We start from the raw sequence: 17,485 nt of genomic DNA on the forward strand, positions 1-17,485 counted from the left end.
TGTTAGAACCTGTATACGCCACTTTGAGCAAATCTTTGTCATCTGCAACTCTGCTGTATCTCCAGGTGCTGCTGTGTGGGTAGCTGGGTATTTGTAGGATTTTCAGTATTGTGTGTAAGCTAATGTTTGCCAAAGGCGGTCTTCAAGGCACCCCAACAATGCAGGTTGTAGGAATATCACCGCTTGTACACACATATTATAATCAAACTGACTGAGGTACTAATTAAGTCTCATGTGCCTAAGCAGGGATATCAATAAAACCTGCACTGTTGGGGTGCCTTGAAGACCGCATTTGGGAACACTGGTGTAAGCAGAAACCTGCTTTCAGGCTGTTTTCTTGTACCATGGATAGTGCAAGCCTGCACTAATAGGGTTTGGAGTAGTCACATTGATGCAGCCAACTTAGAATACAGATGGAAATTTGCAGAAGTGGCCACTTTGTGTGCAACATAGTTCATGTAACACTAAAATGAACTCTACCTGCAGTATGACCAGGAATTTGTGTATGTGAGACAGTTGGGCTCAATATCAAATTTGTGTTTAAATGTGACTTATGTGTTAGATTCTTTGAATTCCATTTCCAGTGAACGCAGGTGAATATCCATGCTGTATATCTGCCTTGGGCTGGGGGTGTGATATTTTCCATATTCATACAAAAACAAATCCTTCAAACCGTTCTGCTATAGATGGGTTAATCCTATTTACAAATACACGTATTACCTCCTTAGCCACCTTAATTAAGTGTTTTAATACAAATATCTAATAATACAGTTCAAGGCCAGCACCTACTGGTAAGTGGTAATGTGATTTTGCACCATTTGCATAATAGCTAAAGGGCTGAGTAATAATGTAGCATGCAGATGTGGTTCTCTGGGAGAGATGCATTACGTGTGCACGGATCTTGCCGCTGTAGGGCTTCCTGCTCTTTACTGAGGTGAAGCAGGAAGTCTTACCGATGAGATGTATAAACATCTTATTTGCCTGAGTGGCGGAGTGAAAATTCCCTCCTCCGGCGATACCGGTCAGTTCCACAGTGCATTATTATTATTATTATTATTATTATTATCATCATCATCATCATCATCATTTATTTGTATGGTGCCACATGGGATCCGCAGCGCCCAGTTACAGAGTACGTAAACAAATAAGCAAAACAAGAGAACAGTGATTTACAATTCAAGCCAATATAGGACAAGTACAGGGTATAAACATTGCTGCATCCGCAGATGACACTGAAATAAACATTAGGGCGACAGAAAACTGGGGGATTAGGTGCCGTTGAAGGTAGTATAGAAAAGAAGATAGGGTAAATCAGAGATGGCAAAGCACATGAGGGAAGAAGGCCCTGCAGGGGAGGGGCACAGATGGGGCTGAAAGTGAGTTTAAGATTAGAGATAGCTGGGTTTGGTGAAGAAGTGGGACTTGAGAGCCGTTTGAAGTTTTCTGGAGAGGTGGAAAATTCCAGAGAAAGGGAGCATCATGCTGTCTCCCTGCCCAGCCTGCTCCAGTGTGCATGTGTGAGATCTCGCATTCAGCCAGCAGCCGCCGCAGCCAGGAACAGCGCTGTCCCTGCTGTGGAGATAGGGCAATGACACCTGCAGCTGTTGGAACGGTCAATGCTACGGACTGTTCATACATTGCTCTGCATATCGGTGTGCTAACTAAAAGCTGCGCCAATAATAGCAAGGGCACATAGCGCCCCTGTCACCTTGCACACACTGCTGCATTAATACATGGGGTGGAAGTGGTATCAATGCACATAACATTAGCTGATACATCAGGTTAGGTTTTGGCTGCGGGAAGAGGGTTTTAGGGTAAGAAGTGTTAGGGATTAGTGGTAGCATACTGATCTAGTAGATGTCGGGATGCTGCTGTCTGTATTCTGATCCATCCCGCCTGTGTTAAGACTGTTCTCTGTAGCATTGCACCTTTTCTCTTATATTGTTACCAATGCAACACAACAAGAATATTGGATACATAGCCTTACTGCTTACACATATCAGACATTTCACAGCATAGTTACACAACCCATAACTGACACATATTTAGACCACCCAAACATCCTCATCGGGACACGTTCAGTATGCCCAGACACATGCCCAGAATACCGGTGCCAGAACTCTGAAATGACTCGAAATGCAGATGCCGGAATCCCGATCATAAGTAAGCCGGGGACTCTTACTGTTAGGCTCGGGAGGGGGGGTTAAGGGTTATTTTGGTGCCGATGGTACGTATACTTACTGAACCTCGGTCTGGATCTTCTGGATTGGGATGCCGCTGTCTGTCTTGTGACCGCCGGCATCCCTAATGCTGCTAACACACATCACGCCCTTCTCATTCCCTTGTAATCAGGGCATTTAATTATTAGTTTTATTTCACACTCTGGTTACAAAAGTTGTTTGAAACACACAACTGTTCAGCGCAGGGATTCAGCCCCCTGCTCAGTATTTATCTCATAGAGGGGTCCATTTATTTATAATCACATTTGCAATGTGATCTGGGCTATAACTGGGCTAATGCCATCTTCATTCCGGAGCTTAGTAAATCTGACAGCATCACATCATACATAGAAACCTAGGGGGGCTGCAGATGCTTCCAGAAAAGGAGGGTCGCAGTAGATTATATAGCTTGTAGAAGGCGGCACTCCTAGGACTTGCTTATAGATAGTAAAAGTAGGTGACAAGCACCACAATCAGCAGTTAACGTTTCAGTTTTATTAAAAAAACTTTCGTCAGAACAATTGCACATAACAAATCTTACCTTTATAGGAAGACACCCTGTGTAGTGAGGTGCTGGACGCCCGGCCGGTGACGTCTCAATCCTGCGACGTGCGCCTCACAGTGCCGTGCCCGGTCCGGTTGTAATAAATTCAACTTTTCCTTCAAATTTTTACACACAATGCCCCATAATGACAAAGTGAAAAAAGTTTTCTTGAGATTTTTGCAAATTTATTAAACATAAAATACTAAGAAATCACATGTACATAAGTATCCACAGCATTTGCCATGATGCTCAAAATTGAGCTCAGGTGCATCCTGTTTCCGCTGATCATCCTTGAGATGTTCCTACAGCTTAATTGGAGTCCACCTGTGGTAAATTCAGATGATTGGATATGATTTGGAAAGGCAGACACCTGTCTATATAAGGTCCCACACTTGACCTTGCATGTCTGAGCACAAACCAAGCATGAAGTCAAAGGAATTGTCCGTAAACCTCCGAGACAGGATTGTCTCAAGGCACAAATATGGGGAAGGGTACAGAAAAATTGCTGCTTTGAAGGTCCCAATAATCACTATGGACTCCATCGTCCGTAAATGGAAGACGTTTGCAACCACCAGGACTCTTCCTAGAGTTGGCCGGCCATTTAAAATAAGCGATCGGGGGAGAAGGGCCCTAGTCTGGGAGGGGACCAAGAACCCGATGGTCACTCTGTCAGAGCTACAGCATTTCTCTGTGGAGAGAGAAGAAACCTTCCAGAAGGACAACCACCTCTGCAGCAATCCACCAATCAAGCCTTGTATGGTAGAGTGTCCAGACGGAAGCCACTCCATAGTAAAAAGCACATGGCAGCCCGCCTGGAGTTTGCCAAAATGCACCTGAAAGACTCTCATACCATAAGAAACAAAATTTTCTGGTCTGATGAGACTGGAGATTTAACTCTTTGGCGTGAATGCCAGGCATCATGTTAGGAGGAAACCAGGCACCGCTCATCACCAGGCCAATACCATCCCTACAGTGAAGCATGGTGGTGGCAGCATCATGCTGTGGGGATGTTTTTCAGTGGCAGGAACTGGGAGACTAGTCAGGATAGAGGGAAAGATAAATGCAGCAATGTACAGAGACATCCTGGATGAACATCTGCTCCAGAGCGCTCTTGACCTCAGACTGGGGCGACGGTTCATATTTCAGCAGGACAACAACCCTAAGCACACAGCCAAGATATCAAAGGATTGGCTTCAGCACAACTCTATGAATATCCTTGAGTGGCCCAGCCAGAGCCTAGACTTGAATCCGATTGAACATCTCTGGAGAGATCTGGAAATGGCTGTGCACCGACGCTTCCCATCCAACCTGATGGAGCTTGAGAGGTGCTGCAAAGAGGAATGGGCAAAACTGCCTAAAGATAGGTGTGCCAAGCTTGAGGCATCATATTCAAAAAGACTTGAGGATGTAATTGTAATTGCTGCCAAAGGTGCATCAACAAAGTTTTGAGTAAAGGAAGTGAATACATATGTACATGTTCTTAGTTTTTTATTTTTAATAAATTAGCAAAAAAAATCTTTTTTCACGTTATCATTATGGGGTATTGTGTGTAGAATTTTGAGGGAAAAAATTAATTTATTTCATTTTGGAATAAGGCTGTAACATAAAATGTGGAAAAAGTGAAGCGCTGTGAATACACACAGGGATGATACTAAATAGTTGCGGATACCCCCTGAAAAATGGGAGTTTTCGGGGAATAAGCCCAAAATATATAATGATAAATGGGCCCCAGACGGTGGTTCCCTCTCAGATCCCAGCAGCTCTGACCCAGAACAACCAAAGTCATTGATTCTTTATAGAGCAACCACACACCGTTATACAATAGTAGAATGTCCATACAGTCTGCTGCAAGGGATACAAAAACCTAAATATGCTCTATATAACGTTAATCAGGATTTAAAAGTTTGTGCATACACAGTGTAATAATGTCACGTTTTCTTACATTTTAGAATTGTAGCTTTCAGAATGTATCCGTAGTACATTTGGAGAATGTTACCAAGAAACTTCTACAGCAAGAATACTGGTAAATGTACTGTATTTTCATTTATCTAGTGGAGTTCAGTCATCTTGAGAGTATGGATAAGTCAACTAATTATGTAAATTTGACCTCCGGAAGGCACTCTGCTACTGCAGTTGCATTTGGTGTGCTGTGGGGATTCACGGGAACTGTTCCAAGGATTACTGTTGAATCTGTATTACAATTTCAAGTAATTAGATCAATTATTGTAATTTATGAATATTCTTCCTATATCAATTACTGTATTTCTTACTTTGGTATCCATTATTAATAATGTCATTGATTTTTAAGGCCATACCGTAACGTCAAGTGGAGAAAGCAGGACATACATAAAAAAGGGGCATATGAATAGAAAGTGTAGAAAGAGCCCCAATCTTGGGAGAGATCATAATCCAACAGGAAAAGGACACATCTGAAGTAAGGCTGGCGTGAGACGCTGAAAGGGATCACAAAATGAGATTTGAGATGTATGAAGGTGCGGTGTTGAAAGCTTTGGACTGAATCACTCGTTGGATGTACCTTACTCACCGACGGTAGGTGGTGAAAAGACATCAGGAGTTTACACCTGCACCCACAGAGGGAGTAAGACCTTGTTCTCAAACCTACCTTATCTCCTTTTTTTCCCAGGAATTAATTGGCGACTGGTTAATGTTTGAGGTCCTTGTGGAGTGGAGTGGTGTAACCCCTGTTTTTAACTTTTAATTTTGTGTTTTTGTTGGAACTGTTTTTATGGAATAAATTCATTTTTATGGAGATCCAGTACTCGAGAGATTCTTGATATGGTTTGGAGATTCCATTGGTGCAGCCAAAAAGAAACCTTTTGATGAACATAGGGCTCATGATAATGGTGAGTGAATTTTCATGTGACCTATGATGTCCTATAAGATGGCATAGGAAAAGATACCTTTATATGGGTGAATCTTACTGACCGTCGGTGAGTAAGGTACATCCAACGAGTGATTCAGTTGATACTTTCCTGTGATGGTTTAGTGATCGTCAAATCTTCAATCAATGGTTTAAATATGCATTTTAAAGAGTAATATACAATCAGCGCTGGTGGACCACTCCTGTCTTTTTTCATATTCGTTACATTTTCAAGTGTTTGTACCCTTGAGAGTTGGTATCTCAGCTGCAGTTTGTAATAAGGCGCAAAAATACAGCACCAATCTACTGAATTGTTAAGATACTCTGTGAATTTAGTAGCTTACGGTAGCCAGGTAATCAAGAACATAGGTGTAGTGATAATACAATCCATAAATTTCCAACTGGAGTTTCTGTCAAACAGCTTCTGGATCTCCCAGACAGTATAGAACTGGGCAGATAATCTTAAGTGTTGAAGTGCATGTCATTTAACAAGACGTTCCAGAATGAAAGAACGTTGCAGATTTGTTTGATTGTAGTACTATTGGGAAACTTCCAGAGCCCAGTTCTGCATCCCCCCCCCCCTTCCCCTCTTCACCAATTGTACAATCAGCATCTTCACTACCCATCCGAGACTTGTGACATCACCTATCGCATGCATATGGATTACTCTGTTACTCTCACTTTGTGTGGTTCCAGATGTATGCTACTGGCTATGAAAGACAAAGCTAGAGGAGTTAAATCGCACAACAAACATTAGGAATCATCATACCAGTTGTGGAAGCCATTCACTGGGTATCGGCTATGTTTGCTGCAGTGACAATGGATGGCTCTGTATGAATTTGCATCGTCCCAGTGCACCTGGACAAGGTGCTAATGAGAGCAACTCTGGATGTCAAATGTGGATTCATAGAAACATAGAATTTGATGGCAGAAAAGAACCATTAGCCATCTAGTCTGCCCTAGACTCATGTACATGCACACACTTACACAGTAGGGTTATTTTTTTATCAGGAGCAAGTTGATTATGGGAGGAAACTGGAGTATCCATGCAAGTATGGAGAGAATGTACAAACTCCACACAGTTAGAGCCATGGTGGGAATCAAACCCATGACCTCATTTCTGTGAGGCAGTAATGCTAACCGTTACACCTTCCGTACCACCAATTCTAGCAGATAATTGTGAACAAGGAATCATCCACGCTCACAACATTCAGGCACCTGCACACAGACATGCTTTCCTCAAAATGCTCTACAGCAGGGGTGGGGAACCTCCGGCCCGCGGGCCGTATAAGGCCCGCAAAGCCGTTTGTTCCGGCCCACCCGCTTGTGTCAGTGAGACACACCGCCGCTCAGTCCAGCAGCGGCATGTCTCAGCTGTCAGGGCAGGGCGGAGAGCGCAGCTACCTATCCGGCAGCAGCGGCAGGTAAGATCTCAAACCAGCCGCCGGATCGTGAGCCAATCATAGCTCGCGGACCGGCAGCAAATCGGGAGCCGCCGCTGCCGGCCCGCGGGCTGATTGGCTCACGAACCGGCGGCTGGTTTGAGGTCCCACACGCCGCCGCCGCTGCCCGACATAGCCGCGCTCTCCTCCCTGCCCTGACCCCCTGACACCCGAGACACGCCACCAGATGGAGCAGCACAGTGGGGTGGGGGGGCACTGTGGGGGCATTTGTGGATCTGGCACTGTGGGGGCATTTGTGGATCTGGCACTGTGGGGGCAATGTGTATCTGCCACTTGGTGGGGCATTTGTATACCTGGCACTGTGTGGGCATTTGTATACCTGGCACTATAGGGGCATTTGTGGATCTGGCACTGTGGGGGCAACTGTGGATTTGGCACTGTGGGGGCAATTGTGTATCTGGCACTGCACTGACGTGTATCTGGCACATATGTGTATCACGTCCCATTTTAATTGACCACACCCATTTTTAGGCGCGTGCGCGCCGGGCAGACCTACTGGGGGGCAGGTTAATTTTTAAGTTGAGAACTTTTGTATGGCCCCCGAAGGATTTTATAAATATCCATATGGCCCTTGATAGAAAAAAGGTTCCCCACCCCTGCTCTACAGTATATGCACTGGCAGTAAAAAAAAAAAAATTCCCCAAAATATTTTATTATAGACCTGCAAGTACAGTATAAACAATAATAAGTAAAAACATTGGCTACAAAACAAACAATATCAGATAAATAAACATAATATAACAGTCCATTTCTCAAAAAACAAGAAACAAGCTGAATGCGAGATCAACATACAAAGTTGCAAAGATCAGAAGAAATAAGCTCCAGCGAGACATCACAATAAAAGATGCAAAAACAATATATTATATATATATATATATATATATATATATATATATATATATATATATATATATAATATTTAGGAATCAAAACGGAGGTCTTCCTAACGTTAAAACCTCCAGATTGTACCACCAGGTTAAACAAACTGCTTTGCAGATAGAATGTTTCATGGAGGGATCATGAATGTGTATATAAGAGGTCCATGTATTAAAAAACTTTTCCGCTCTCGTATCCTTATTAATGGCCATCTCTAGCCAATCCATGTGAAATAGAGGTTTTACGCTAGGCATCAACAATGTAGCAGTAAAATCTTTTATCGCTGGCGTACCCTTGGGGGTATATTCAATTGAAGTCGAAAACTGCCGTCTGTCGAAAAGATGGCAGTTTTCGACTTTTTATGGTCGAATCCTGATTCGACATATTCAATATTTTGCTAAATTTTTCGACAAGTCGATAAATTCGACTTGTCGAAAAGCACGTAGATCGGCAGAATAGCTGCCGATCCACGTGTTTATGTCGAAAACGGGGCCAAATCCAACAAGTTTTAGCCCCCTTTTCGACCATCTCAGTCCGACATCAAAATGAGGGGGGGGGGAGCCACAGGGAGACGGGGGGACAGCCGGCAGGCATACAGGGAGATCAGCGCTCACGGCAGCTTCCACCCGGCTCCAGCATGCTGCTGGAGCCGGGTGGAAGCTGCCGTGAGGTCGGGCGGCTGAGTGACATCCTGCTGCAGCGCTACTGTAGTGCTGATCTCTCCTGTACGCCCGCCGGCTGTCCCCCCGCGGCTCGCCCCCCTCGCCTCCTCTGCGTCCCATCTTAAATTCGACTTGAAAAAGTCGAATTAAGATGGGGATTGAATAGGGGTTGTCGACTTTAATTGAATATACCCCTTGATCTCACAGGGGTTCTGGGGGCTGCACAATGGAGGAACATATGTGTCTCAACAAGGTACTGCAAAGAATTTGGGAAATCAACATGAAAGGGAATTCTGGCAAGGGCTGTTTCAGAGTGACTGTTGGTCATCCCAGGATGTTAAGCCAGATACTGCCAAGATATTGGTCTTCCAACATGGCTAACCCCACGGACAAGCTGGGCCTGCACCGTTTCCTCAGTATGACCAATTACCTCTCTGCACCGTTTCCTCAGTATGACCAATTACCTCTCAATATAGTTGCCACATTATACTGAGGCCACTGCTCTGCTCCACCAGCTCCTGCACAATGACACAGAATAGTGTTGGTTGGATTGCCATGATGCTGCTGTCTCTCGTCTCAAGTCTATGCTCACCTGTAGCCCTATATATAATACTTTGTGTCATGAGCCGCTGCGCTACTTGCATCGGCTCACACTGCCCCCTACATCCCAGCTGATTGAATTCACGTGATCGCAGCCTCCAATCAATTTTGGGAGGCTTGTTCCCTGTTGGGACTTGTGATTGGCTGCTGTAGAAGGTAGAAGGCAGACAGGGCTGATCCTCTCTGCCATTTATAGCATCCCTGCCACATGATAGTTTACCTGCTGCTAGACTTTCCTGCCATTTCAGGCTCCCTGCTTGTCTGACTGGACCCTGACTGCTTCTCCAGTTCCTGGTTCCTGCCAGATTGATCCACTGCCCTATATTCCTTGTCTACCTGCTAGTTTGCCTGCAGCTAATTGCTATTCTAGAGCCAGATCTCATTTTCTAACAATAGACCAGCTGCATTATTATTTCTGGCTCCCCTGCTTATCACCCTGTACGGTGGATTCCGCTCCACACCCTGGATCCTGACTCCTTACAATTGTTTGTGATTCTCTCTGGGTGCATTATGTCCAATACCCACTCCAGTCTCTGTCGCCACCTGGATTATAACATAAACTCCTATCTTGAGTTTAAATTCTGGGGGTACCCAAGTACCTATGAGATTATCAATCTCTATAGGAAAGGAAGCTGCTATACGTGAAGAACTCTCTAGCCAGGTTCTAGGAGTTCATGTGATTCCCTGGAGTGTCTTACATTTTGGCATTCGTGGTTGTGATTTCTGTGGATGCCTCGAAACATGGTCTTGCTTCTGAATGCCTCCAGCTTCACAGAGCCACTGCTTTTGTTTTACTGATACTGTGTCATGATATACCCAAATTGAACCTTAACTGCTGACTTTGGAGCTGATTTATGGGTGGTCCATGCTGGTTGTAAACAGACCATCAACCCCTGAAATCTATCCTCTGCAAGCATTTACATACTGCCTTAATGAGGATTCAGTGCTGTATGCTCAAGCTCCAGATGTGGTCTATAAACGTGGCAAGGATCTCTATATTGCTGACACCCTGTTACCCACTCAGCTCCTGGACTCAGATGTCCCTAAGACTGATGATGACCTAGAATTAGATGTACACACAAAAGGTGGGGAAACGCGTTAAGGAGCATTAAGGAACCCACAAACTCTGCACAAGAATCCAGTGTTTGTGCATATAATAGGGATGGTCTACTGTGGTGGCTAGAGTAGATAAGCTTGGATCACTCTTGTGGCTGTATTCTACGGAATTACCAGCAGCTGGGAGGTTAAACATATGCCTTGCTACTATTTGTTACTAGTTGAGACCATTATGGATATAGCTGCTGTTGGCTTATCAGCACTTTGAAGCAGAAATTGTCTATATTGCATATACTGCATGCACAGATACAAACTAGCATTATGAATATGAGCAAATTTACCAATACAGGCGCTTGTTCAAGTTGTTAGTAAACCAATAAAGTAAGCAATTGGGCAAAACCATGCTGCACTGCAGGTGGGGCAGATGTAACATGTGCGGAGAGAGTTAGATTTGGGTGGGGTGTGTTCAAACTGAAATCTCAATTGCAGTGTAGAAATTAAGCAGCCAGTATTTACCCTGCACAGAAACAATATAACTCTCTCTGCACATGGTACATCTGCCCCACCTGCAGTGCAGCATGGTTTTGCCCAATTGCTTACTATTTTGGCTTGCTAACAAACCTGAATAATCCCCACTGTTCTGTGAACTAATTATAAGAAAGAACATTTAACACTAACATAGCTGCTCTAAAGCTTTAATATCACCTTGTTATGGATGATCATTTGCATGGAAAATCAACTTATCAATTTCAATACCGCAGTTAAGGGGGATATTTTTAAGAGGATATTTATCAAAGCTGGGAGATAAAGGGTGGGACGTACTAAAGCCAAAAATGTGGTAAAAACTCAGAAAATCCTGCTTTCTGAGTTTTTACCACATTTACGTATGTGTCCAGCTACGGAATGTGATGGATTGAAGAGACTGGAGCCATGGGTAATGCCATCTGTGGATGGCGGTATCCAATAGAAGCGTATAGGCTTCTTTACTCATTCTACCCATTACATTTTTGGTTTTCATGCCTTAACACATAGGGGTAAATTTACTAAGGTGGGAGATTTTTAGAACTGGTGATGTTGCCCATGGCAACCAATCAGATTATATCTATTATCTGCTAGAAGCAGCTAGATAAATGGCAAGTAGAATCTGATTGGTTGCCATGGGCAACATCACCAGTTCTAAAAATCTCCCACCTTAGTAAATTTACCCCATAGAATCTGTGATAAGTACATGGACCTATGTGTTAACACTACCGGCTTCACGAAAACTGGCGACCTAACAAGGATTTTTGTTCATAGCCTGCTGAGGTCCATCCAGGTTCATTACCGCAGCTTGAATTCCCCTACAGTCCTGTGTTTTTTGCTGTTTTTGAATGATGGATTAATTTTGAAGCAAGAAACACAACAAAATATTGGCTATATTTATATAAACAAATACCCAATTTGCTTTTAGTCGATTTTCTTGCACTATCAATAAAAAAAACACCATTGCCCATTTTGCTTGGAAAGAATAAGCAAACTACAGCTTTATTCTGGAAATTCAGACTTCTGTACAAAAAAAAAAAAACCTCCCCAAAAACTCAAGGTATAATTTATATGGGTACTGCCAGGGGCGGATTGGGAACAAAAAGCGGCCCTGGAAACATATGTACTAGTGGCCCCACATGGGCAGCACCAGAGGTGTAAGGTCTAGCCATGGGCCATGGCAGCAGCACCCTCCCCCCAAGACTTTCCAGATAGTGGGCATGTCCAGCATCAGGGGGAAGTTAAAAGGAAATAAAATTCAATATTATGAGCACATTATATGATACACCTTTAGAATTTAGGAAACTAAATAATTATTTAGAAAGATATATTTTCTTGCTTATTACACCAACCGCCTATCCCAATCACTATTCACTCAATCTTATATGTCAGCCAAGCAGGCAGACAGAGCATACACTAGATCAGTGGTTCTCAAACTCGGTCCTCAGGACCCCACACAGGGCATGTTTTGCAGGTAACCCAGCAAGTGCACAGGTGTATTAATTACTCACTGACACATTTTAAAAGATCCACAGGTGGAGCTAATTATTTCACTTGTGATCTGTGAGGAAACCTGCAAAACATGCACTGTGTGGAGTCCTGAGGACTGAGTTTGAGAACCTGCGAATTAGAGAGAGTATGAATTCTAGCCTCTAAACCCTACACAACAGCAATTATTGGTATATGTTTTAACAAACACACTTTTTTTGGAGTCAAAATATTTTAATTCAGAAACAACAGTAACATTTTTAGAAAAAAAAATTATTTTTTTTGATTGTGAAGTGGTCAAACATTACATATTATTGTTTCTTTGCTGTTATTTACATACCTCCCTTTAAGGAATTATGTGTAAATATTTGTTTCACTAAGTATACAAATGGAGCAGAATTTGCAAAACTTGAAAATAAAAAGATGGTGTTGCTGTTCTTCAACGTATGTTTATGTGTGTAGCGCACAAATAAAATAAAAAAAATAAAAAATCTATGTGGGTATGTTTTGTTTAACCAAAAAATGTTGGTAGTTTAAAAAAAAAATGTTAGGAAGCTAAATGTCATTCAGCAGATACTACTAAGCACAATGCTTGTAAAGGTTATTTTACATTTGTTTCTATCAAATAGTGCGGTTGTCAAACCTCGATTGTTAGTAAGTGTAAACACAAATCGGTTAGTAACATATATTTTCACAATCAACATGTGTTACAGAGTTAGACAATACCTTACATCACAGGTTCTCAAACTCGGTCCTCAGGACCCCACACAGTGCATGATTTGCAGGTAACCCAGCAGGTGCACAGGTGTATTAATTACTCACTGACACATTGTAAAAGGTCCACAGGTGGAGCTAATTATTTCACTTGCGATTCTGTGAGGAGACCTGCAAAACATGCACTGTGTGGGGTCCTGAGGACCGAGTTTGAGAACCACTGCACTAGATCATCTGCAATCACAGGCCAAGTGGCAAAGAAATTTTCATATATGCAAATTATTTTGCATCTTATTCATTATGTCTATAAATAAGACCACATGTCCTCAAACAAAACAGGCCCCGCGGGTGCGTCGGCCCACCGGGGATCTTCCCTGTAAGCCCTATGGCCAATCCGCCTCTGGGTACTGCTGTTGGAATGTGACCAGAGCATAACAAAAAAAACAAAGTGTCACAACAGGCTCAACACAGGGATAATAAAAGGCTCAGTGATGAAGGGGTTAACATGCGTCAAGATGCTGATTGAAATACTGCAGGCAGAAAAAGGGCCGCAGCGATCGGAGGCTGCTATAGATGCGGCGCTAATGCGTGCCTGAAGGGAACAGTCTGATCAGATGGAATGTATATGCAGAGCAGAGCTGCCATTCCATTTAGTACATCCCGAGTTGTAGGACTTTTGCGCACCTGAATCCTAATTAGCACTTGTTTTCTATCATATTCCGTGACAAGTCTCAGCTTTCTAGTGTACCTGGCGGCGGAGGCAGCAGCAGCAGCGTGGCCGGGGGCAGCCAGCACCGCAGAGGTTACGGTGTGAGCCGAAGAGTGGGAAGCCGCTGAGTGATGTCATGCTGGGGGCTGGAATGGGGAATACAGCATGTGGCAGCAGCAGCGCTGGAACTTCCATCCCACCTCCCTACTACTGGTGTGTGACACTGAGCCAGGCTCCTCCCACCCCCAGCCTCACATACACGGAGCAGCTGCAGGCAGCCTCTCACTCTGTGCTCCAGGCAGCGATCGCTCTCCTGGTGAGTGTGCAGCGTCTTCACTAATGCATTGTATGTGGTTGTCTGTCATAGGCTAATCCTCTGCATACAGGTACGTGTCTGTCCCTCTCCTATATGAGAAACAGGGAATCTACAAACCTCGGGGCAGGACCTGTCTTCCTGCGTAATAGCGGGTTTTTTTTTTTTTGTTACATTGAAGAGACGGCGCAAATGAGTGTTCATGTGGTCCCCTCTGTTCTCTGACTGCAGGGGGCGCGCTGTGCAGCCGCCAGTGTATATACAGTAGGTGATAACCTGGCGTTACCGGAGGGATTTATCACTTTTCCACCCCGGTCCAGCATCGTGTCTGGGTGCTGAGACAAGCCAGAGAGGATCCTCACTGCTGAGGGACTCTCGCTGTGATCAGTCTGCCAGGAGTTCTGGGGGATGCCATTTCTGCCAGTATGGTACAGTTGTTTCATAGTGTAACTTGCCTTTAGGACCTGCTTAACTATGTAAGAGGATACGTCATACCTTTACATTATTTCTCATGCAGCTACATACAGTAACAGCAAGGGTTGTTGTTTTTGTTTACAGGTGTTCAGTAACTACTAGTGATTACTGGTAATAGCCAGGGCCGGAGCTTCCACTAGGCAGCTTTAGGCAGCTGCCTAGGGGCGCCGGACTCTGAGGGGGCGGCCTGCTGCAGATGCCTGAAAAATGTAGCATGGTCCTACTTCCCACAGGTGCTGCAACACCCCCGGCACTCATATCTTACAGTAGCAGCGACTGCCAAGCTCCCGTATTGCAGACTCCAGCCACAGGCAGTAACTTTGACAGCTCCTGGAGTCTTGGCCAGGGGTGACATGCGGCACTGCTCTTAATTCCAGGTTCTTTCACAGTCTACTCAGTCCCAACTCTGCATCGCAGCCTGCAGGTAAGGTGGCTGCACAGTGCACTCTCTGCATTTGATAAGGAAAGAGGGGGAGAGTAACAGTCAGGAAGGGGAAGGGGGGGCAGAGATGAGCAGCAGGCATGCACACAGTCTGGGGGGATGAGCACCAACATGCACACAGATGGTGGGGGGAATAGAATAGCAGACATTTAACAGAGTGAGGGGAGGGGGGGTGGTGAGAGCAGCAGCCACCCACGCAGACTGGGGAGATGGGGAAAAGAGAGCAGCCATGCAACAGACTGGGGGTGGGGGAGAGCAGCAGCATGCCTTTCACCTGGGCGGGTAGGGGGAAGGGGCAGTAGGCAGAAGTTTTGCCTAGGGTCCCGGGAAACCTTGCACCGGCCCTGGTAATAGCTGCACTACTAGTATTACTACTGTGTTGTATACTGTTACACAAAGGTTTGATACATACAGGGGATCCAGATTGAAAGTCGACAGTAACTAGGTCGACAATGTCTAGGTCGACCACTATTGGTCGACAGTAACTAGGTCGACAGGGTCTTTAGGGCGACATGTTCTAGGTCGACAGGTCAAAAGGTCGACATGAGTTTTTCACAATTTTTTTCTTTTTTTGAACCTTTTCATACTTAACGATCCACGTGGACTACGATTGGAACGGTAATCTGTGCCGAGCGAAGCGGTAGCGGAGCGAAGGCACCATGCCCGAAGCATGGCGAGCGAAGCGGTGCACTAATTGGGGTTCCCGGTCACTCTACGAAGAAAACGACACCAAAATAACATTAAAAACTCATGTCGACCTTTTGACCTGTCGACCTAGAACATGTCGACCTAAAGACCCTGTCGACCTAGACACCGTCGACCAATAGTGGTCGACCTAGACATTGTCGACTTAGTTACTGTCGACTTTCAATACCACACCCACATACAGTATGTAACTTCCCACATTGTGTCCCCCATTGACCTTTTCTCATGTTGACCTAGAGTCCATGTCGACCTAGAAACCATGTCGACCTACTTACTGTTGACCAATAGTGGTCGACCTTTATTTAGGGCTTTGCACTGTACTGTAGCTCTCCTCATGCTGTGTTATATAGCAGGGTTGTTCAGTTCTACCCACAGCTAGAAAAGTGCAGCCCTTCAAAATCTCACTACTTGTAATGAGGCTTAACATGCCCCTTGCATCAATATTTTCAGAATCTGTGTCCATCTTGCAATGAAAACTACTTTTATGAGCAATAAAGCTGCTGTACTAGCGAATCTTGACGTCTCTTAACTTTTAGCCTTTCAATCTTTACGTTCAGCCTGATAACTGTAGCTGCAAAAGTTTCCACTGCCAGGTTTTATCCCTGTGTGTACTGTGAGAGGCAGAGAGAGCTATGTGGATCCCTCACCACACACTGGACCCCTTCCAAGTGTGAATGAGTTACTGTCAATAGCGTTAGCACAACTGTAACACCCCTACACGTGATATGGCGACTATGGCCTACTCCCACTTTGCCATTAATGATGGTGGTATCTGCAGTGTCTCCTGTGAAATAGGGGTTTGTTAAATGAACATTAAACTAATTTAGTGCTCATCATGTGTATACTGGCTGTCTCTGAATGTTTACTGGCACCAAAAGGCTACATAAATAGGCCCATGGTCTGCTGAAATAGATTTTATTTTATTTGGGAACTTGTTTTTTATTGAGCACTTTGGACAATTGTCCTCTTGAGCAGGGGCTTTTTAAGGATGGTGTGGGAAGCATACTTGTTCCAGTGGTGCCATCTTTTTCCGGTTATATATTTGGAAAGATGGCGCAGTCACTGAAAACAGCGAAGACCTTAACATATAGGGGGTCATTCCGACCCGATCGCTCGATGCAGTTTGTCGCAGCGATCGGGTCGGAACTGCGCATGCGCTGGCGCCACAGTGCGCCGGCGCATGGCAGCTTTCGTTACCTAGTGATCGCCTCTGAGACAGAGGCGGTCACTAGGCGGAAGGAGGCTGAACGGCGGCGTTAAGCCGGCATTTAGGGGGAGCGGTCCGGCCAACGCAGGTGTGGCCGGACCGTTGGGGAGGCTGGCCGCTGTGGCCAGCGGGAGCGATGAGCAACCCCCGACCAGCCGCAGAAGCTGCGCTGGCCGGGAGTTACTCCTCTAATACACAGGCATCGCCTCTGTGCAATGCTTTTGTATTTGTGCGGGGGGGGGGGGGGGGCACTGACATGCGGGGGGGACTAGCCCTGTGCTGGGCGTCCCCCCTTCGCATGTCGGAGTTAACGATCGTAGCTGTGCTAAACTTAGCACAGCTACGATCAACTCGGAATGACCCCCATTGCCAGAATCTTTGCTGATCCTGTGCAGAGGCATCTTTCCAAATGGAATCCGGTCAGGATCCCGGCGGTAGGGATCATGCCAATCAAAATACCGATGCTGGAATCCCAACACTTCTGGAATGCCGGTGACGGGATCCCGACATTGATCACTATCCCGGCTCTGGGATCCCAAATGCTGGGATCCCGAACAAGGATTTGCCGGGCTGTCGGAGAGGTAAGCCCGGGAGGGGGGTAGGTTTAGGC

At 45.1% G+C, this 17,485-nt stretch overlaps 1 protein-coding gene across 2 annotated transcripts in view; it reads left to right on the plus strand.

Moving 5' to 3' along the window:
- The first annotated feature begins 13,616 nt into the window (after positions 1 to 13,616).
- The window catches only part of CSRP2 (cysteine and glycine rich protein 2), a 49,531-nt gene continuing 45,662 nt past the window's right edge, over positions 13,617 to 17,485 (plus strand). Inside the window, exon 1 of one of the 2 annotated variants that reach the window (XM_063927412.1) lies at positions 13,617 to 14,050. Coding sequence is in view for 1 of the 2 variants with exons in the window: in XM_063927411.1 (XP_063783481.1) it covers positions 14,456 to 14,475 (20 nt within the window). In the remaining variant the exon portion in view is untranslated. Of the gene's footprint in view, positions 14,051 to 14,454; positions 14,476 to 17,485 lie in introns of those variants that run through there. The other variant, XM_063927411.1, reaches the window with a different exon arrangement.

The sequence above is a fragment of the Pseudophryne corroboree genome, chromosome 6, assembly GCF_028390025.1.
Source record: "Pseudophryne corroboree isolate aPseCor3 chromosome 6, aPseCor3.hap2, whole genome shotgun sequence".
Taxonomy (NCBI): Eukaryota; Metazoa; Chordata; class Amphibia; order Anura; family Myobatrachidae; genus Pseudophryne; species Pseudophryne corroboree.